Source organism: Monodelphis domestica, chromosome 1 (assembly GCF_027887165.1).
Source record: "Monodelphis domestica isolate mMonDom1 chromosome 1, mMonDom1.pri, whole genome shotgun sequence".
Lineage (NCBI taxonomy): Eukaryota > Metazoa > Chordata > Mammalia > Didelphimorphia > Didelphidae > Monodelphis > Monodelphis domestica.
Window position 1 is genome coordinate 473335454 of NC_077227.1, and position 22388 is coordinate 473357841.

At 42.8% G+C, this 22388-nt stretch overlaps 1 protein-coding gene and 1 non-coding gene across 2 annotated transcripts in view; both read right to left on the reverse strand.

Annotated features, from left to right (window-relative positions):
- Window positions 1-22388, reverse strand: part of GPSM1 (G protein signaling modulator 1) — a 151235-nt gene that overhangs the window by 23320 nt on the left and 105527 nt on the right. The window contains 2 exon segments of the mRNA XM_056812696.1: window positions 16630-16791; window positions 21013-21083. Coding sequence (XP_056668674.1) covers window positions 16630-16791; window positions 21013-21083 — 233 coding nt within the window.
- MIR12307 (microRNA mir-12307) lies at window positions 10913-10970 on the reverse strand. Its single transcript, NR_162835.1, has one exon. It is a non-coding gene; the product is annotated as a microRNA mir-12307 (primary transcript).

Below are 22388 nucleotides of genomic sequence, written 5' to 3' on the forward strand. Positions count from 1 at the left end.
TTGCTGCAGACATCAAATATCTTCTAAAATCCCAGGAAAGGGTTTCTGAGCTACACCTGCACGCTGTATTTTTTGGAGATCTATTTTCTTGGAACAACTTTAAAAACACACACACACACTTTCTGGCCTCTCCTCTTTCCTGCCCTGGGTTGAACCTGGGATCTGTGAGCAGGCCCATGTAATTCCTGGCCTATGCCGGTGACAGGCTCGCCAGGGCCAGGTGATGGACGATGTGTGTCTGCAAAACGGCTCAGCCTCTCTGGGGGGGCCTCTTCCTTCCTGCTGTCCAGCTGCTGCTCGTCAGCCCAAGCCCCCCAGGGACAGGAGAGCAGCTTTGCAGGGAGCACACCTGGTATGGGATTAGCGAGGGAGTTGGGGAAGAGGTCCAATCTGTAGGACAAGGTGGTCTCTTCTGTTCCCCCCTCTATAGCCTCCTTCCTGCTTCTGGAAAATGGAATCAGGTGCTTTTGATGGGAACTACCTGGAACCGTGACATCTTCTGTCTATGGGGAGAGTCTCACAATGGGCCATCTTTCTCATGTGAGGGTTGAATTCCTGATCCACCACCAAAAGGCGCTCTCTTGCCCAGCCCTCTAGTGCAACCAACTCCTTTGTGAGACACCCCTCAGGGGTTCTCAGATCATCTAACAAAATAAGCCGGGGGAAGGGACCAGTGAGTGCCTGGGCTCTGCATGCTGCTGGGATTGGGGTTCCATCTGCAGCCACAGAAGAGCGTTGTTCTCTGTGTGAAGCCAGCCACTCCTTCAAGATAGAAACTGTAGGTTAAAAACTTTTTTTAAAACCCTCATAAATTCTGTTCTAGTAGCTCTAAGGCAGAAGAGCAGCAAGGGCTAGGCAACATGGGTTAAGTGACTTGCCCAGGGTCATACAGTTAGGAGGTATTAGGCCATGTTTGAATTCAGGTCCTCAGGACTCTGGGTCTGGTGCTTTATCCACTGGGCTACTTAGGTGCTACAGGCTGAGATTTTAATGTTTTCACATCTAAGGACTGGAAACTAAAGGGATGTCCCTCAATGGGGAATGGCTGAACAAAGTGTGGTATCTGATGGGGATGGAATACTACTGTGCTATAAGGAATGATTCACAGGAAGATTTCAGAGAGAGCTGAAAAGAACTACATGAACTGATGCAGAGTGAAATAAGCAGGACCAGGAAAACATTGTACACAGTAACTGCAATACTGTGTAACAAACAGCATATAAACAAGAATGCTATCCACCTCCAGAGAAAGAACTGTGGGATTAGAAATGCAGGTGAAAACATAGGACTCATCACTTGTTTATTTGAGTATATGTTTGGGGGTTTTGGTTTCATCACTTACAAAAATGAATAATATGGAAATATATTTTGCGTGGTAATACATGTATAAATGAATTGCTTGTCAGCTCCAGGAGTGGGGAGGGAAGAAAGGAAGGAGATAATATGGATCATATAACTTTGGAAAACATGTGGAAATCTGTTATTAAAATAAAAAATGTTGAAAAAAATAATGTTTTTGCTTCTGATATATTCTGTAAAAGGTGTTTCTCAACCTAGGACAAAAGAAAGCTGGAGGAGGGGCACAGCTGAGTGGCTCAGTGGATTGAGAGCCAGGCCTAGAGACAGGAGGTCCTAGGTTCAAATCTGGCCTCAGATACTTCCCAGCCATGTGACCCTGGGCAAGTCACTTGACCCCCATTGGAACCAATACATAGTATTGATTCTGAGATGGAAGGTAAGGGTTTAAAAAAAAAATTTAAAAAAAAAAAGAGAGAGAGAGAGAGCGCTCAGGAGGCCCCACCTGCCATGTCTGTCTCATAAGAGTCTACTGGATCACAGACTTAGACCTGGAAGGAGCTTTTGAGTCATCTGTTCCAGTCCCCTCATTTTATAGGTATGGGGCATAGATGAAATTGACGAGAAACCTGCCAAAGGTTTAGGGCAGAACCAAGATCCAAAGCCAGGTTCTCTGGCAGCAAATCTAGTGTTCTTGCTATCATTCCAGAATGCCCACCTATAACTAGGGTCAAGCCCTTGATTATGCTGGTCAAGGTTTAACAACTACCCCTCCAAAGAACAAATGTACACGGGCATACTTTTAAGTTTCATCTTCATTGCTGACATTTTCCCATCACTTTCCCAAGTCTAGATCATCATCAAAATAAGTCGTCAAGGCTCAACTTACAGCATTTGCTGACTTCCCAAGTAAAAATGCTGATGCTGAAAATTTAACAATTGGCTCTGAGTCCCTGTGAAGTGGCTCCTGCACACCACTGGTCTGGTTCCTGGGTCATAGCCCTTATCCTGGAAGTCTGAGTCACAACCAGAAAAGTTCGCTTACCTCCAGTTGTTCCTACAGGGAATGTGGTGAAACTTCCAACTCTTATATATATAAATGACACAGTGCTAGTCTCTGAGAATATAAAGACAAAACCCCAAATACCTTTGCCTTCCAGTGGCTTCCCTTGTATTGGGAGATCCCACATATATAAAAAGATAAAAATTATATACCAAGTATATACAAAGAAATGCCAAGGATTTTGTGGAGGTGCTAGGTGGTTCAGTGGAGAGAGAGCAAGGCCTAGAGATGGGAGATTCTGGGTTCAAATCTGACCTCGTACACTTTCTAGCTGTAGGATCCTGGGCAAGTCACACTACCCCCACCGCTTAGCACTCGTCCTTCTTCTGCCTTGGAACCAATACATGATGTTGATTCTAAGACACAAGAGAAAGGTTAAAAAAAAATGTGAGCTCTAACAACCAGGGTTCCAGTGGGGAATCTAGAAAGACTGATATAGAGGATGCAAGGATTTTGTTTCCAAAATACCAGGAGTTTTTGTTTGTTGAGTTCTAATTATTTCTGGGAAAACATAAATTACTGGACTGAGAAGAGTCTGGCTGTGTGCTGAGTACGAAGGGTTTTTCTCAGTATTTGTAAATGCTGCCTGTGTCACTTCAAAACATAAGCATCCTCTCTAAGCCTTCTCCCCCATTGGCTCCGACCAATGTAGAATGAATTGTTCCTGAGGCACAAAAGGCAAAGAAAGTATCTAACAGCCAGAGGCAGTGTGGTTCAGTGTGCAAAGAGCACTGGATTTGGGGTCAGAGGACCCAGTTTCAGATTTCCTCTCTGTCATTAACTACTTGGTGATCTTGGGTTTCCTAGGCCTCAGTTTCCTTTTCTGTATGCTGAAGTTAGACAAGGTGATGTTTCCATTGTGGGTCCAGGATCTCTCCACTCTGGCTTCCTAGACTCCTCTATCTGGGCTCCTATTTTCCAGCCCATTGTCAAGCGGGCTGCCTAAAACCTCAGAGGATATAACAGTCCCACCTGCCCATGAGGTTGACCTCAAAACCTCACGTTGAGAAACTCAACCCTAGATTACTGCCACAACCTCTGAAACAAAAACATGCAGACTATGTCCCTTCCCAATGTCTGGGATTTGGGTCCTTACTGGGACAAGGTCATTCTTCTTCTTATCCTCCCCAAACAAATTCTCTATTGAACATTCCAAAGCTTCTCTTCTCTGGTGAAGCCTCCTATGACACCCATTCCCTCTCCCCACCTCCTCAGTTGAGGACTTCATTTCTTATTCCCCCTACCAAAAAAAATTGAGGCCATTTGCTGAGATCCTGCCTTATTCTTTGCTCCTAAGGAATTTATCTTTTTACTGTTAGAAGTACTCCCTCTGACAAATACAACTCTCCCTGAAGCTCACTATTCCACAGTTTCTGGGACTAAAAAAGGAAATACTCTGGAATTCTTAATCTTTTCAGTTATTGAGCAAATATTTATCGAACACTTACATGATGTATACAATGTGAATAAATTTACACATTAACTTTTATTTATACAAATAAAAGTCACAAAGTGCTTCACAAACACTTAAAAAGAAAAAAAAAACCTTCCTCTTCTTCCTTTCTTCTGTCTCTACCATCCTCTAACAACACCCCACTCTCCTCTTCACTCAGATCTGGGCATTTTCTCCAGCTGTTCCCCATTTTTGGAATATTCTCCCTCCTTTACTCCAACTACTGACCTCCATGGTTTCCTTTATGTCCCAATGAAAAATCTCACCTTCTATGGAAAGTCTTTCCTAATCCCTCTTAATCCTAGTGCTTTCTCTCTTAAATATTTCCTATTTATCCTGCATAAAGTTTGCTTTATTTAAATTTGTTTGCATGTTGTCTCCCCCATTTAGATTATAAACTCCTTGAGGGAGGTTTTTTTGGGTCTCTTTTTGTATCCTCAGTGCTTAGCATAGTACTTGTAGACACATAGTAGGTGCTTAATAAATGTTCCTTGAATTTATTGGGTTGATGAAGAGTAACCCTTTTCCTTTCTAAAGTTAATCCTTCTATGTTGTTGTTCAAGCAGTTATGTCTGACTCTGTGTGATCTCATGGATTGTCCATGGGGTTTTCTTGGCAAAAATACTGGAGTGGTTTGCTAGTTCCTTCTCCAGTGTGTCCCCAATTTATAGATGATGAACTGAGTCAAATGGGGAATAAGAGACTTGCCTAGGGTCACACAGCTAGTAAGTGTCTGAGGTTGAATTTGAATTCAGATCTTCCTGTCTCTAAGCTCAGTGCTCTATCCACTGCACCACCTAGTTGCCCCAAATCCTTCTATATGTACCCTGAATTCCATTCCTTCCTTTCTTCTCTAGTGGATAGCTCTTACCAGCATTTCTTCCTCTCTTTAATCTTCCATCTCTCTCTATATGTTGAGTCCTTCCCTGCTGCCAATATTCTCTATCCTTAGAAAATCCTTGTTAGGTATTGCTATTCCCATGAGTTAGCATTGTCTCTTTCTCCTCCTCTCAGCTAAACTTGGAAAGACCATTTGCCCTAAGTGCCTCTCCTTCCATGATCTTCTAAACCCTTTGCAGTTGGGTTTCCAATCTCATCATTCACCTGAAATTGCTTTCTCCAAAGCTAATAGAAAAACCTCCTTAATTACAATATCAAATGGCCTTTTCTAAGTCCTTCTTAAAAAAAAAATTTAAAACCATTACCTTCTCCTTAGAATCAATCCCAAGTATTAGTTCCAAGGTAGAAGAATGGCAAGGACTAGGCAATGGGAGTCAAGTGACTTGCCCAGGGTCACCTCGCCAGGAAGTGCCTGAGGTTAGGTCTGAGCCCAGGACCTCCCATCTCCAGGTCTGGCTGTCTATTCATTGAGCCACCCAGCTGCCCAGTCCTTATCCTTCTTGATTCTCTACTATTGACACTGTTGATCGCCTTCTCTTTCTGTATCTCATCTCCTCTCTGGATTTGATGACACTCCTACTGCTAAGGGCTCCTGAATATGCTTCATCTCTACTTCTCAGGCTTTTGGGGATCCATCTTCATTCATGATATATGCCCAATCACTGTAGAGGCACCCAAGGCTCTCTACTGGATCTTATTCTCTTTCCTCATTACTTCACTTGCTGATCTCACCGGTGATCATCTCTAAGCTAATGACTCCCTGACTGTTATGCCCACCCCTAGCCTCTCCCCTGAATGTCCGCGTCACCAAGTGCCTAAGGAGCACGAGAGGTACGAGTCCCCACGGCATCTCAAACTCAACATGCCCCAAACTGAACTCATTATCTTTTCCTCCAAACATACCTCTATGCCAGCCTTCCTTATTACTGTTGAGGGCTGCCATTCTCTTGATCCCCAAGTTCATAATCTTGGTGACATCCTTAACCCCCCAATCCCATTCATCTCATCCATCTAATTGGGTGCCAAATCTTGACATTTCTACTTCTACAACATCTCTCACATCTGTTTCTCAGACGGCCCCCTTGTCTTAAACCCTCATCTCCTCTCACCTGGACTACTAGCCCTCTAACTCCTTAGCTGTCACTCTATTCCAATCCATCCTCTACTCAGCTGCCAAAGCAACGTTCCTAAAGCAAAGGTCTCATCCCCTTCTCAATAACCTCCAGTGGCTCCCTATTACCTCCAGGATCAAATTATTCTCCTATGTTTGGTATTTAAACCTACCTTCTCAATGCAGCCCCTTCCAATCTTTCCGGCGTTCTTATGCATTACTCCCTTCCATGAACTCTATTGGCCAGTCATACTGGCCTACTTGTTCCTCACATATGATGGACGGCTTATCTTGCAACTCTGTGCATTGGCATTGGCAGTGCCCCAAGTCTGAACTCCTCTCCCTCCTGACCTCCTCCTCCTCCTCTGGGGATCCTTGGCTTTCTCCAAGGCTCAGCTGTACTCCCTCCCTCCTTTGCAGAGGTGGGTGTAGAACACTGCATAGTCTGTCAGATGGCTGATGTGTTGGTTGGTTTTGCTGAACTGATTTTCCCCCTCTTTTCTATTCTTTGGTACAAAAGCGATGGCTCTCTGGGTGAGAGAGGGGAGAGGGGGATTTACTTGCAAATGAAGAGGAAAATAAAAGATATCAATAAAAGAGATGCAATGATAAAAAAAGACCTCTAAAATGCCACTGCTTACAAGAGGCCTTTGCTAGTAACCCAAGCTGCCTTCCCCTCCAGGGTTATTTTCCATCTTCTAGATGCATGTGCTAGATGCACTTATTTACATGTGCATTGTCTCCCCCATTAGAATGGAAGTTTTTTGATGATGGGGAATGTTTTTGATTTCTCCAAATACATTTTTGGTATAACCTCAGGGTTAGGCATGTAGAAGGCACTTAAATGCTTATTAATTGACCAACCGGGTAAGTTGATAAGGGAGACACTTTCATTTGCTTATTTTTTACTCTTAATGTCACATAAATAATTTTTACTGTTTAACTCTTTGAAGATTTCCCAAATAGACAGAGAGGCACTTCAAAGCCTACTTTTCTATCTTGGTAACAACTCTAAGATAGATGGGCAAGCAAGGACTAGGCAATGGGTGTTAAGTGACTTGCCCAGGGTCACTCAGCTAGGAAGTGTCTGATGCTGGATTTGAACCCAGGACCTCCTGACTTCAGGCCTGGTACTCTATCCACTGTAACACCTAACTGCCCTGGACAGTTCAGTGAGAGCAAGGGCCATGACAGTTGCCTTTGTTTCCCCAGCTATTCTTGCTACTGCTCCCAGACTTAAATGTTTGTTGGTAAGGCATTGATACATAGAGAAATAATCAGTTCTTTAGCTATCTGAATCCTGTGGCTTATCTGCAGCAAAGCTAATGTTGAACTCCTTGTTGACATATCTATATAGTTCTGCTTAGCTTTGTGACAGCCTCCATACTGGGACTTGTGATGTCTTCTCTCTGCTCTCTCAGCAAAGGGGAAAAGAGGAGAAAACGTACACTTTCAGGGAGGAAGTGAATGTTTTTCTCAGGTGTAGAAAGAGAGAGGTCAACTTTTAGAGGCTCTAAAGTCAGTCTAGCATCACCATGTTCCTTGATCTTTATTCTATGATGCTATCACTTTTTTCCTGTTGGTTAAGATCAAGTATTTATTCTATGACCAAGCTTGGGTTGAGATGCTCACTTAGAACTTGATTAAATTTTAAAAATTTCTGGGAAAACTGGAAAGCAGTTTGACAGAAATTAAGCATAGACCAACATCTCAACACTGTATGCTGAGATAAGGTCAAAACAAGTACATGATTTAGACAGTGTGATTATTATAAGCAAATTAGGGGAGCATGGAATAAATTGCCTGTCAAAATTTATGGATAAGGAAAGAATTTATGAACAAACAAGAGGTAGAGAGAATTACAAGATAGAAAATGGATAATTTCAATTATGTCCAATTTAACAGTTTTGCACAAAACAAACCAATGCAGCCAAGATTAAAAGGGAAGCAGGAAATTGGGGGAAATGTTTGCAACAAGTTTTTCTGATAAAGGCCTCATTTTTCAAATATACAGATAAATGAATCAAGTTATAAGAATATGACTCATTTTCCAGTTGACAAATGGGCAAAGGATCTGAAAGGCAGTTTTCAGATGAAGAAATCAAAGCTAAAGTCATAAAAAATGTTCTAAATCACTAATGATTAAAGAAATGCAAATTAAAACAACTCAGGAACCACCTTACACTTATCAGGTTGGTCAATATGACAGAAAAGGAAAATGATAAATGTTGGAGGGGATGGGGAAAAATTGGGACGTGAATGAATTGTTGGTGGAGTTATGAACTGATCCAATCATTCTGGAGAGCAATTTGAAATTATTTCATGAGGGCCATAAAACTGAGCATAATGCCCTTTGATCCAGAAATATTGTCAAAGAGATCAAAGATGGCATCAGAAAAGTCTGAGATGACTTACATGAACTAATGCAAAGTAAAATAAGAAAAACCAGGAAAATATTGTATACAGCAATAGCAGTATTATAGAGTGGCCAACTGTGAATGACTTTGCTATATTTAGCAATACAATGATCCAAGATGATTCCAAAGGATTTATGATAAAAAATGCTATCCATCTCCAGAGAAAAAAATGATGGACTCTGATTGAAGATTGAAGCATACTATTTTTACTTTCTTTATTGTTCTTGTTTTTTTTGGTCCGTGTTATCTTTTGATGTAGTCAAAATTATTTATTTTACATTTTGTGATTTTTTTCTAACTCTTGCTTGGTCGTCAAATCTTTCCTTTCCCAAAGATCTGACATGTATACTATTCTGTGTTCACCTAATTAGTTTCCTTCTTTATGTTCAAGTCATTCACACATTCTGAGTTTATCTTTGTGTGAGATGTTGATCCAAACCTAATCTCTCCCATACTGTCTTCCAATATTCCCAGCAGTTTTTATCAAATAGTGGATTTTGGTCCCAAAAGCTGGGATCTTTGGGCTTGTCAAAGACTGTCTTGCTGAGTTCTATTACCCCAAGTCTATTCCATTGATCCTCCTTTCTGTCTCTTAGCCAGTACCATATTGTTTTGATTACCACTGCTTTATAGTAGAGTTTGAGATCTGAGACTTCAAGGCCTCCTTCCTTCACATTTTTTTTCCATAATTTCCCTGGATATCCTTGATCTTTTGTTCTTCCAAATGAACTTTGTTATGGCTTTTTCTAATTCAGTCAAAAAGTTTTTTGGTAGTTCAATGGGTATGGCACTAAATAAGTACATTAATTTGGGTAGGATTGTCATTTTTATTATGTTAGCTTGTCAGTCTGTGTTTTCTTTTGCACTATGGCTAATATGGAAATTGTTGCTTGATTACACATATATAATCTATATCAAATTGCTTGCCTTCTCAAGGAGGAAGATGGGGAAGGAGGGAGGGAAAGAAAAGTGAACTCAAATTTAAAAAACAACAAATGTTAAAAGTTTTTTGTTTACATGTAATTGAGAAAAAAATTAAATGAAAAGAAGACATTTGAACAAGTTTAAAATACCATTTTAGGTGAAGGGGCAGACACCTGGCCTGGGAAGTGGGGAGCTGTTTATGCGGGTGCCTTAAAAACGCTTCTAATTTGCACTTGTTGTTTTGGGAGAAGATTTTCAAAATAGCTCTCCTGTGGGAAAGCTAACTTGGGTTTGTCTGTGAATCATTAAAAAGCAAAAGTCTCTTGCTCCATTTCCCAGCAGCGATGCTAGGTGTTAATTACAACTTTAGTGTACTGGGTTCCACCAGGATTTGTCTCCTCAAGATGGCCCTACAGGTCATTGTCACTCAAAGTGCCAGACCAGGAAAGAAATCTAGGTAGTGTAGAGGAGAAAGCACCAGACTTGAAGTCAAGAAGAAATCATTTAAATCCTGCCACAGATGCTTACTGCCTGTGTGACCTTGGATAGATCACCTAATCTTTTTAGCCTCAATTTCCTCATCCATTAAATAGTGAGGGGGGAACAAGCTGGACTTATCGGTCTCTAAGGTCCATTTCAGCTCTCAATTTATGATCCTATGAGATAGTAAGGAGACAAAATGGGAGTATTCTCTCCAGATCGGGGAGTTTGGAGTGGGAGTGGGGTGGGAGGAGGCATGACTCTGTTTCTTTGTGTGACTGCTGCACTTTAGCCTTTACTCATGTCACTTGTCATCAGTAATGTCTTCTCTTATCTCTGTTCCCCACTTACCCCATCTTGAACTCTACTGAACAAAATCCAACCTATTCTTCAAGGCTGGCTCAGACTGAGGTTTCTGATAGGGACCCTGGAAACTATGTAGCTCAACACCACTCTCTACCTCCATTGTATAGATGAAGATGCTTGAGAAAGGAAATCATTTGCCCAAGAAAACCTAGCTAGGTGCCGACAAAGACACGGTGAGAACACAGGTCTACTGTGCTGTTGCCAAAAAAAATGGAGAGAATCTGTCTGCAAAAGACAGGAAGACTTCTGGTGCCTTCCAAGGATGACCCATTCCTTCTCCCATTTTTGGGAGGACTCAGTGCTGATTAGCTCCCAGACATCTGCCCTTCAACATCTTTGAGCTCCTGGGGTTTGGTTGGTGGTGGTGGCGGCTTTGGGGGAGGGGGTGCTCCAACAAACCCCGCTCCTTGAAGCTTCTGCCATTAAAATCATGCCTTAGGAGCCTTGCCTTCACTAGGTCCCTGAGGAAATGCAAGGGCAGCTTAGCCAAGGGGCCAGGAGATCCGGCCAATTCCTTCAGGAAGGAAACTAGCGTTCATATTCCATCAGTAAAAAGAGCTCTTTATTTCAGGCACGGTTCACCCACCCCTCTTCTAGAATTCCCTATTTCTGTCAAAGGCCCCATCATCCTTGTAGCTGTTCAGATTTAAAAACGGAGCATCATCCCCGACTTCTCACTCTCTCACCCCACATGAAGCAATCATTTGCCACATCTTGTCACTTCTGCCTCCACAAATCTCTTTCTACCGCCCGCTTCTCTACACTCATCTTAGTTCAGGGCCTTGTCACCTCTGTCCTGAATGAAGCGGAGCATTGCACTAGCCTTCTGACGGTTCTCCTTGCACAAAGCCTCTCCGCTTTCCAAAGGCTCCTTTAGAGAGCAGCCAAAGTGATTTTAGAGGCAAGATGAAGCAACCGGAGTTTACTGATTGGGAAAGCAAACTCTAGATGCTTCCTCTTGCCTCTAACATCAGATACGAGCTCCTCTTTCCAGCATTTAAAGCCCTTCACGACCCATTTCTAGCCTAATTGTACAAGCGTACCCTTGCAAGGATATACAAAATAAATGAAGGGAATAAAATTCATAATCAATAAAAATAAAAGAATGTCAAAATTTTTAAAATTAAATTAAATTAAAATTTCTTTATTAAAATTTATTTTTATATATATTATATATTTTTTATATATATATAAATTATATAAATTTATTTATTAAAATTAAATAAAAAAATAAAATTAAATTTAAAATTAAATTAAACCAAGTGAAAAATAGAAAAATAAATGAAAGATGATTAGGCTTAGTCTAGAGTAGAGTTGTCAGATATACAGGTGATGTGCACAACTTCCTTTTCTTTAACCCATTACCTTCTTAAACTCTATAATAAGTACTGGTTCCAACACAGAAGAGTGATAAGGGCCAGGCAGTGGGATTAAGCAACTTGCTCTGGGGCACATAGCTAGGAAATATCTGAGGCCACATTTGAATCCAGGACCTTCTGTCTCCAGAATTGCTCTCTATCCACCCCCATTAGCTGTTTCCTTTTTGCCTTTGTATCTATCCATAGCACTTAGCCCAAGGCCTGGAACAGAGTAGGAGCTTCCAAGGCTTGTAGATTGGTTCACTCCAGCTCTCCCATTCTCTGCTTCAAGGCTCTACTCTAATTCCATCTCTACCACCCCTTCCTGGTCCCTAGAGAAGAAAAGAGTTTGGGCAGGACTAATGACGCTAATAATGACACTTCCAAGAAAATCGTCAGTTGAGGCTGATTCCTGGAAAAGGTTCCATGCTTAGATCATCTCAGATAGTCTAATAAGATGGTCAAAAAGCTTCTAGCTTTTCACAAATTGATTTTCAATCTCTCTCCGCTACCTCCATGCCCACCAAATATCTAATTAGCTGCAGGCTCACACACATCGACTGATGCAATCACAGTGCATGCAGGAAGGCCTAATTATATAACCCAGCTTGTTATTAAGGAGCCTGAGAATAAAAAAAAATCTCATCCCAGGCCTACCATCAACTAGGGGTGGGACCTTGAGCAAGGCCCGTGGGCCTCAGTTTCTCCATCTGTAAAATGAAGGGGTGGGATTTATCTAAAGGTCCTTTACACAGCATATTTTCCACAAGTAAGAATTTTATAAGAATTGGTCTGGATCACATAGGTTCAGAGTTAGTGGACCTGGGTTGGAACCTCAGCTCTGCCATTTGCTACCTGTGAGACCTCTCTGAGGCTCAGAGGGTGAGAGGGCTGACTAGATAACTTCTAGGGTGCAGACTAGCTCAAAGTCTATAATCCAAAAATATGACATGAGACGGGGCAGCTAGGTAGCACAGTGAGTCAGGCCTAGAGTTGGGAGGTCCTGGGTTCAAATCTGACCTCAGATACTTCTTAGAAATAACCCTAAGAGGGGGCAGCTGGGTGGCTCAGTGTTTTGAGAACCAGGCCTAGAGATGAAAGGTCCTGGGTTCAAATCTGGCCTCAGACACTTCCTAGCTGTGTGACCCTAGCCAAGTCACTTGACCACCCATTACCTAGCCCTTACCATTCTTCTGCCTTGGAGACAATACACAGTATTGGTTCCAAGACAGAAGGGTTTAAATAAAAAAAATTAAAAAAAAAAAAGAAAGAACCCCAAGAAATAAGGTAAGTGTTTTAGGATGTCTCCTGGCCAGACCATGCTATGGGTTTTGGGTGGGGTGTAAGGATCTGACCCTTCCTACAGACCCCAAGTTAGAAAGGGAGCAGCCTCTGTAAAGCCAGCTCTCCTTGGCTCTGGGGTTGGGGAAGTACCTGACTCAGCCCAGGTGTTAGGGGAGCATCTGCTAAAGTTCTCAAAGAAATCTAGCAAAGCCCCGTGTTAGTTCTTTTGGAGCGGCACCCTCCGCTCTGGGGGAGCCTCAACAGAGCCTAGGAAAGTCTGGAGGCCAAAAGATAACAGCCAGGTGGTGGCTGTCCCCCCCTTTTCTTTCCATCAGTCTGAGATTTTTTAAACTTACTTTCTATCTTAGTAACAGCTCTAAAGGCTAGGCAATGGGGGTTCAGTGACTTGTCCAGAATCACACATCGAGGAAGTGTCTGAGGCCAATTTGGAACCCAGGACCTCCCATCTCCTGGTTTAAAAAAAATGAGATAAAAACAAAACAAAATGACAGTTTACAAAGTTCAATACCTCCGGCACCCTTATCACTCCCTTCCCCAGCTGACATAGAAAATACCTGGGGAAAAGAGTACAGCCTCCCCACCCCTCCTGGGCAAAGACCCCTTTGCTCCTCAACTATAGCTCCAATGGCGGGAAGAAGCCTGGCCAGCATTTAGAGACAGGAGAGGCAGGACAGTAACCTTGGAAGGCCAGAGCTCCCAGTCATGTGCCATGAATGCTTGGCCCCAACATAGGCACATAGACGTACACAAAGACACGCTCCCTGAGGATGCTCTAAGAGACTCCCTCTGGCCCTCCCTGCTGCAAGTCTCCTTTCCCAAGAGGCGTAGGGCCACAAACACCACCCTCTGCTCCCCCATCCCATGCACGGCTCCTTCTCCTGGACCATTCTCCTCCTGATCTACGGTCTCCAATCCAGACTTTCTGGCTGCTCACTCCCGCTAAGGCTCTGGGGCCGAGGAGGGTCCCACAGGAGTTGCAGCTGCTTTTTATAAGAGAATGAGAAAGAAGGGGGAGAGGGCTAGATCTAATAATACAGCTGCCACACTGTACCCCACCGTGATCACACTTCTCTTTGGAGAGCTGGGAATATGTTAATTAAGCCTTAACACCCCTTCTTCCCAAACACAGAAGTATTTTTAAACTCCCCGTTCAGGTGGGCTCTCTGGCCCAGGGAGCATTGCAAGGGAAGCTTCTGGGCCCCCCCTTGGGTCCCTTCTTGTTCTAACAGTTCTATGTTCTTCCAGATGGGTGAGGGGGAGAGGGTGATAAGGGTGAAGGGGTTAGAGCAGTGTTCGGAAGGGCTACAGTCAATCCTATGCCCCTGATCTGGCCTGATAGGAGGCCAAGACAGCTTGGGGTGTCTGGGTTGACTTCAGGACATCTGTGATATTGGATGGGGGGAAAATCACATCTTTAGGTCGACGTAACTGGTTTCCTTTGTCATCGCATGGACTATATTTTATGCATATTAAAACATTATTCTGATAAAGGGTTCACAGGATTTACTAAATTGCCAAAGGCCTCCATGCCACAAAAATGGATACAAACCTCTGAACTAGACCAATATTCCAATTTTATGGGGGAAACAGACCCAGAGAGAGACAACGAATTGGCTAATGTTAAGCAGGAAGTACATAACCAAAATGGCAATTGAACCTGGTCTTCTGACTAGACCCCATGCACGAGACCAAATTTCCCCCCCATGAAACAAGCACCAAAGATATACTTTCATCTTGAAGCAGGGTGGTACAAGAAATCCTGCCAACAGTACCGAACACAGGCGCCTCTGCCAGCTGCCTCCTCCCTTCACAGTCTGCCTTGATCCATGGGGGTTGCGGGGAGTTTTCTTTCCCCAAGGGCAGGCTTGGGATCTCCTCAAAACTCTCTCCTGTTTGTTTCACTCAAGGGGCTTAGGAAAGCCCTGGGTAGCAGCTGGTGGCTCCCTCCTAGCTAGAGACTAGGTGGTACTCTCACGGGGTGCAACCCCCAACTCTGGGATAGAGCTCAGGGGAGAAGATGGGGGAGGATGAGTGTGAGTGATGGGGGCTGCCAGCTCAGCAGGTGATTGTGTTGATGGGAAGACTTGCCTAGGAGTATCTCTTAGTCTGCTGGGAGCCCCCACTCAACAAAATGCCAGTTCTAATCCCCCTCCTCTCACCACTTTTCCATCCTGACACTGGGGCTCAGATGATTCACAGCAAAAGGAGCAACAGCTTCTAACTGGATAATTATTTCTATTACCTGGGCTCTGTTCCCATCTGGGTTTGCCTTTTTTCTCCTGATCCTTTGGAGTTTGCCCCCTTCTTCCCCTTCCCTACCCCAATGGCCTTTCCCATTTCTTCTCTTTGGCTTCAGAAAGGTCGCCCTCAACCACTCCATGAACTAGAGGCAGCCACAAGTGTCCATCCACTCTCTTCAGGAGATCTCCGAGTACTCTAAAGATGTCCACGTTCATCTGTCACACTCATTTTGTCCCTGCTGCACCCCTTTCCCAGAAAATTATATTTAGGGAGTACTCACAAGGGATGGTCTTGCAAGTGCACTTCACAAGTTGGAAGAAAACCTGGAGCTGTTCAAACACAACCTTCTCCCCAAACTCATTCTCTTCTCCTTGGATGGTCTTTTTATGCACTAACAAAGACTTGCATATGAGAAGTGGGTGGCTAGATTCTCATCCAAAAAGACGGATTTGTTTCATATTGGGCTTCATGCCATCTGCTGAGACCTGGGGAGGGCACTCAGTCTATTTTTGGCGATTGCCTTTTTGTGAATGTCTAATAGATACCTAGGGAGCTTGGGACAATTGGAGGAGAATCACGTGGGTGAGGAGACATCAGAAGAGAGATTGATCTAAGTAAACTGGCTCCGTCCAAGGGAGTGGAGGGTGAGGCTGGGAGAGCCAGAGGAGAATGATATAGGAAATAGGAAGCTGGCCCCCCTGCCCTGCAGGCAGCCCCTCTTCTGACACTCAGTGCTCCTGACCAAGGTCACAAGGAACTCAGATGAGCCTCGCGTGCGTAAAAACTGAGCACTGGTCCTGTTCCTAAGGCAAAGCAAGGGACTCTGTGATATCTTAAGAGCCCTGGAAGATCTGACAACACTGTATGGTGTCCATCTCGTATCCTCTAAGCTGTCAACCTTTATTGCCTAGCTCACCCCTCTGACGCTTCGCCACAGCTACCTTGGAACATCCTGCTCATGATGGCACTGTTATTTTTTGGGGGGAGTGTAGGCCCTTTTATGGGTGTAGGTCTTGTCTTCAAGGACAATGATTAGGCATTACAAAGATTCTTTTGTATCTCCTGCAGCACCTCATGTAGGGCTGTGTAGGCATTCAATAAATACTTGCTGAGTGAATGGGAAAAATCATTTCCACTTTATGGGCCTCAGTTTCCTCACCTGTAAATGAGGAGATGAACTCCAAAGTCCTTTTGGATGTTAGGCGGTACAATGGAACTAAGTGGCACAATGGATAGAGTGTCCAAACTGGAGTCAGGAAGACTCATTTTAATGAGCTCAAATCTAGCCTCAGACACTACCTGAGTGATCCTAGGCAAGTCACTGATATAAGTCTCAGTTTCCTTATCCATAAAATGAGCTGGAGGAGGAAATGGTCAACCACTCCAATGTCTTTGCCAAGAAAAGTTCAAATGGGGTGAGAAAGAGTTGGACAGACTGGAAAACAAAGGTCCTTTCTAATTCTGAGGTCCAATGACTACCCCTCCACCTTCAGATTCCACTTTTCTCCCTCCATCTGTCCCCACCAGATGATTTACCCTGAGTTCACCAGGATACAAACTTTGATGGAGGGATGAGGGGGCTGACACAGGAGGGATGATTGATTGGCTTCAATGTCTCCTCATCAGGGACAGTTCTGAGGGTTCAGGTGCCCCCTCAGATCAGGTCATGCCACAGAGGGCATGGGCTCAGGAAAGTGAAATAACTAATATCTTACCGCCTGGGGGATCTGGATTTGAATGTCACTGGTGCTGTCTAAGGGTAAGCTGCTTCCCTCTTGGGGACCCTCCAGGTATTTCTGGCCTTTCATAGAAAGGGAAAAGAAGTCCTTGCCTGCCATCTTCAGCTCTACCATGTGGTGGCTGTCTCCATTTTGGTTCTGTCATGGGAAAGAAAACAAGGAAGGAATGTTGAACAAAGTCCTGGAAAATGGAACACATTTTTCTTTTCTTTTTTTAAAATCTAGGCAGCTTACTTGTTCAGAAATAACTACCAGTATTTGTATAAGGCATTTAAATATTTTCCAGTGCTTTAATATATGTTATCTCACTTGATCTTCATATCAGCTGGATGGGACAGGCAGGGAAAGCATTACCTCTATTTTGAAATTGAGGAAATAGGCTCAGGGGTGAAGTCCCAAAGTCACGTAGGCATCTCTGACTTTCCTTTGGATGGATTTTCAGCATAGTTATGGTAGTTAAAGTCCATCAGAAATGCTCCCTAAGGTCAGACTCAAGGTCTATCCAATTCAAATTCTATTGACAGGAAATTAAAGACCTTTGAGGAATCCATGGTAGTTATTTTCCATGAGTTATTCCTTAAAGATTAGGGGTTTCCTCTAATTCCTTATACTCCAAAAGTCCTTCAGAAGGGTTAATCATGGAACTGAGCTCAATAGGGATGGGGGTGGGAGTGGGAGGTGGGTTAGACATAGGTTTTAGTCCTACCTCTGACACAAACTGGCTATGTGATCCTGGGCAAGTCACTCCACTGGCAGTGTCCTAGGCAACCCTTTAAGACTGTAAGTTATATAGACTATACTAGATGGTAATGATAGAGAAAGCTTCTTCCCTTTACCAATGAAATCATAGGTCTAGTCTCTATTCTTATCTCCTGTGGTCTGGAAATTATGGCAAAAATAAGAATATTAAGAAAAAGAAATAGTTCCTATTCTCAAAGAGGTTACATTTTATTGAAGGAAACAATTTTGCTGTTGTTTAGTCACTTCGGTCATGTCCAACTCTTCATCACTCCATTTGGGGAACTCTTCATCACTCCATTTGGGGTTTCCTTCCTCCCTTCCTTCCCTTCCTTCCTTCCCTTCCTTCCCTCCCTCCCTCCCTCTCTCCCTTCCTTCCTTCCTTCCTTCCTTCCTTCCTTCCTTCCTTCCTTCCTTCCTTCCTTCCTTCCTTCCTTCCTTCCTTCCTTCCTTCCTTCCTTCCTTCCTTCCTTCCTTCCTTCCTTCCTTCCTATTTTTCTGAGGACATAATTCATTTGGGGTTTTCAGGACAAAGATCTTGGAGTAGTTTGCCATTTCCTTCTCTACCTCATTATACAGATGAAGAAACTGGGGAAAACAGGGTTAAGTGAATTGCCTAGGGTCACATAGCTAGTAAGGCTTGCATTCTTTTGGAAGGAGACAATCTGAACCCATAAAATTTAATACAAAATATATACAAAATAATTTCCTGGGGGAAGAACTATTTAGGGGAAAAGAGGAATAGAGATAACCTTCTTATAGGAGGGGGCACTTGAGATGAACTTTGAAGAATGCTAGCAGTTCTAAGAGCTGAGAAAAGGGTGCCTTCTAGACCTGGAGGGGGGGCAGAGTGTTTTGTATTTGGAATGGAAAGCAGACCAATTTGGGCAAAGAATTAGAAACTGAGGGGATGTCTATCAATTGGGGAATGCTGGAGCAAATTGTGGTATATGTTGGTAATGGGATACTATTATGCTATTAGAAATGAAAAGTAAGATGATTTCAGAAAAAGCTGGAAAGGTTTGCAGGAACTGATGAAGAATGAAATAAGCAGAACCAAGAGAAAACTACACACAGGAATAGCAATATTGTACAATGATCAGCTGTGAAACTGTGAAAACTAGATTGCTCTCAGAAATTCAATCAATGATCTGGGACAATTCTGAAAGACTTATGAGAGGAAATGCTATTCACCCCCAAAGAAAGAACTGTTGGACTCAGATGGATGCAGATCAAAGCATACTATCTTTCACATTAGTTTATTTATGGTTTTATTGTAGGATTTGGGGTTTGTATGAGTGTGCTCTTACAACAATGACCAATATGGAAGTATGTTTTGCATGATGATAAAATTAAAATTAAAGAAGAAAGCCAATTTGGCTGGAATATGGGGACCAGAAAGGAGAGTAAAATGAAATAAGGGTAAAAGGTAGGTTGAAATCAGATGGTGAAGGGCTATAAAAGCCAAACAGAGGAGTCTGTATTTACAGGAAAAAATAGGAAACAAATGGAACTTTTGAGGAGGAGAGAGGTATGATCAGATCTGTCACCATAGGAATATCCATTTGGCAGCTGTGTGGAGGATAGATTGGAGAGGAGAGGGGATGCAATCACTCAAACAACTCGCATTTATTAGACACTTAGCATATGCCCAGGCATTGTGCTGAGATGCAGGGAAATAAATTAGAAGATTACTGCAATAGTTCAGGCAATGGAGATGGAAAGTGTGAGTTAGGATGGAGGGGTGTATATGTGTAGATGTGAGATTTACTGAGGAAGAAGGATCAACAAGACTTGGCAGCCAATCTAGTTAGGAGTAGAAAAGGATGGTAACTCCAAGGCTGCAAATCTGGATGACAGAAGGACGATGATGCCCTCAACAGAAATAAGGAAGTTGAAATGAAAAAGAAAATAGTGAAGATAAGAGTATAGACAAGTTGTAAGTCTGTGGAGAAAAAGTACTATTATGGAAACAAATGAGGTGATAACGTTTTTTTTTTTAAACCCTTACCTTCTTTCTTGAAATCAATACTAAGTATCATTTCCAAGGCAGAAGAGTGGGAAGGGCTAGGCAACTGAAGTTAAGGGATGTACCCAGCTAGGAAGGGTCCGAGGCCATATTTGTACCCATGTCCTCCCAAGTCCAGGCCTGGCACTCTATCCACTGAGCTGCTTAGCTGCCCCAGTGGCAACACACTTTGAAAGATAAGTGATAGCAATATCCATGCAAAATCGCTAGGGCTGAGTGATTAAGTGGAGTAAGCTAACAGCAAACCCATTACAAAATACTATATTCTGATGACTGAAAAACAGAAAATGGTTCATTTGGTTGGTTTAGGATCTGCCTATAAGTTCAAGTCAAAGCTAATGAAACTAAGGGTGAACAATTTCCCTCAATAGGCTTCTTCCTTTGGGCTGGGCCAGTTTGGACCTCAGGCACTTGTTTACAAATGGAAATATTTCTCTATATGGATTGTAGAAAATATGCAAAACATTCTGGATCCAGAAATAAAACCCAGTATTTAACATGTAATTTGGGTTGCTTATTCTAATTAGAGTTTGTTGAATGAATGAATTTTTTTCTTTCTTTTTGATTTAAATAACACTAAATAATTAGCCTGACTGAATTTTTCACTTTTCAACTTTGTTGTGATTGTTGCAGACATAGTCCAAGGGGAAAGAGAAGGCAAGCGGTTTTTATGTTTCCTTGAAATGGCTTAAAAAAACCCAAACTCTTATTTTCAATCTTAGAATCGACAGTAAGGGGTAGGCAATGGGGGCTAAGTGACTTTGCCCAAGTTCACAGAGCTAGGAAGTGTCTGAGGTTATATTTGAACCCAGGACCTCCCATCTCTAGACCTGACTCTCAATCCACTGACTCACCTAGCTGCTGCCTACATGACTTCTTTTAAAAATGAACAAAAATGGAAAAAGCTACTAGGGCAAGCCATTTTTGGTCAATGGTGACACTTTCTATGTATGTATCCAAATACCCTTTCTCTCTTGCCTAGGAGTTCTTTTCATGAGAGGTTTGGGATAGGGAAAAGGCAATGATGTGGGACCAATAGGCAAAATAAATTCAAATTGATTCTTTTAGTAGAGGAAACACCTTGGGTGTCAGGCTTAAGAACAGGGACAGATGGACTTCTTTTAAGTAGTTCTGTTTGACCTCTCTTCAGTCCAACTTAGAGCGATAAAGGGTCCACATTTATCATCTAGAGCTAAAAGGGGAGAAACATTAATGCAGAGATGGTACTAACAAAAAGGGTCATTTTACTGCTCTGTAAACAGCTCTTTGGGCTTTCAGGGGCTGAGTGCCTTTTTTCAGAGTTCTCAGCAGTTCCCTGCTCCCTGGAAACCCTCTCTCTTTAATCCTGTTGGTGATGGTGATTTCTGCTAATTGCAGACTTCAGATGAATGAGATAGGTCAATAAGCCACTCCACTGACATTTAATCTCCTCAGCCCAGTGATTCTAAAGTGTCTCTCTTGTCATGACCTTCCCTCTCCCTAACTCTAAACACACACACACACACACACACACACACACACACACACACACACACACACACACACACGCATGCATGCGTGCCATTTTCCTTGCTCAACCCAAGCATGCTTACCTTTTCCAGTGGGAACTTCAGCAAATCTAGGCTCTCTACACTGTGCCTCTGGATCCTCTTAGGCCTGGCCCCTGGAAGACAATGGAACCCACAGTCAATACACAGGCGCTAGCATCTTGGTCAGCAGAAATGTCCAGGATCTGGGCTATTTGGAGTAATCAAATTTTGTTGTTGAGTTGGGATTAAGCAGAAAAGCTTTTCAGCCCTTGTTAACAAGCTTCTCCAGTCCAATGAACAATCATTACTTCCTTGTGTGTTTACTAATGGTTTTGACTAGCCCTAAAAAGATTTTTCTCATTTGGGCAGAGCCCTGCGGACTCTACTAGGCCTGGGATCTTGGCTCTGAACATTAGTGATTCTCACAAAGGCCTGGGGTTGGAGAATATATAGGAGACTGGGCTAAACCTACTAAGTTATTTTAAAAATAAACCTCTGATATTAGCCTTGATATCTCATTTTCCTTTTTTTTCTTAGAAATGAAATGTAGACTCCAATGAATAATGCTTGGAAATGACTGAATAAAATAATGTTAAAAAGTAAAAAAAAAGAAATGAAATGTAGAAAATGTTTTTTCTCTTTTTTTGAATAGAGGAAAACTATAGATCTAGACCTGTAATTGAATTTTCTCATTCTAGGGGAGAAAACTGAGGCCCAGGAAAAATAACTGGCTCATCAAGATTTTTACTCCATGTGGTTACGACTCCATTGTACTCTTTGGGCACATGTCTGAAAAATGGGATGCTAGTTGCTTTTGATGAATTCAAATCACTTGGACCAGATCAACCATATCCTTGGGTCTCGAAAGAGCTGGCAGATGGGATCGCTGAGCCACTGTGGGTAACAGTTAAAAGTCTATGGAAGGGACAGCTAGGTGGCACAGTGAATAGAATGCCAGGCCTGGAGTTGGGAGGACCTGGGTTCAAATGTGGCCTCAGAGCCTTCTGAGCTGTGTGACCCTGGGCAAGTCATTTAATCCCATTTGCTTAGCCCTTCCCCTTCAGTCTTAAGGCAGAAAGTAAGAATTCTTTAAAAATCATGGAAAAGAGTAGAGGCACCACAAAATTGGAGAAGGGCAAATATTGTCCTAATTTTCAAAAGAGAAAAGAGATTGGGGGGATAGGATAGCTATGTTGAAGGCCTGCCATGTGGAGGGACTAGACTTACTTCTGTTTGGCTCCAGGACAGAGCCACGAGTAATGGGGACCCTGGAGAAGTTTGCAAAGAGGGAAAATTTGGCACGTCAGATAAAATATGCCAATTAGAGATAACTCACAGTGGCACAGGCCATTTCAAGGAATGGTGGGTTAAGAGTATAAGCTCCATGGGGCCAACTAGGTGACTCAGTGGATAGAGAACCAGGCCTAGAGGTAGGAAGT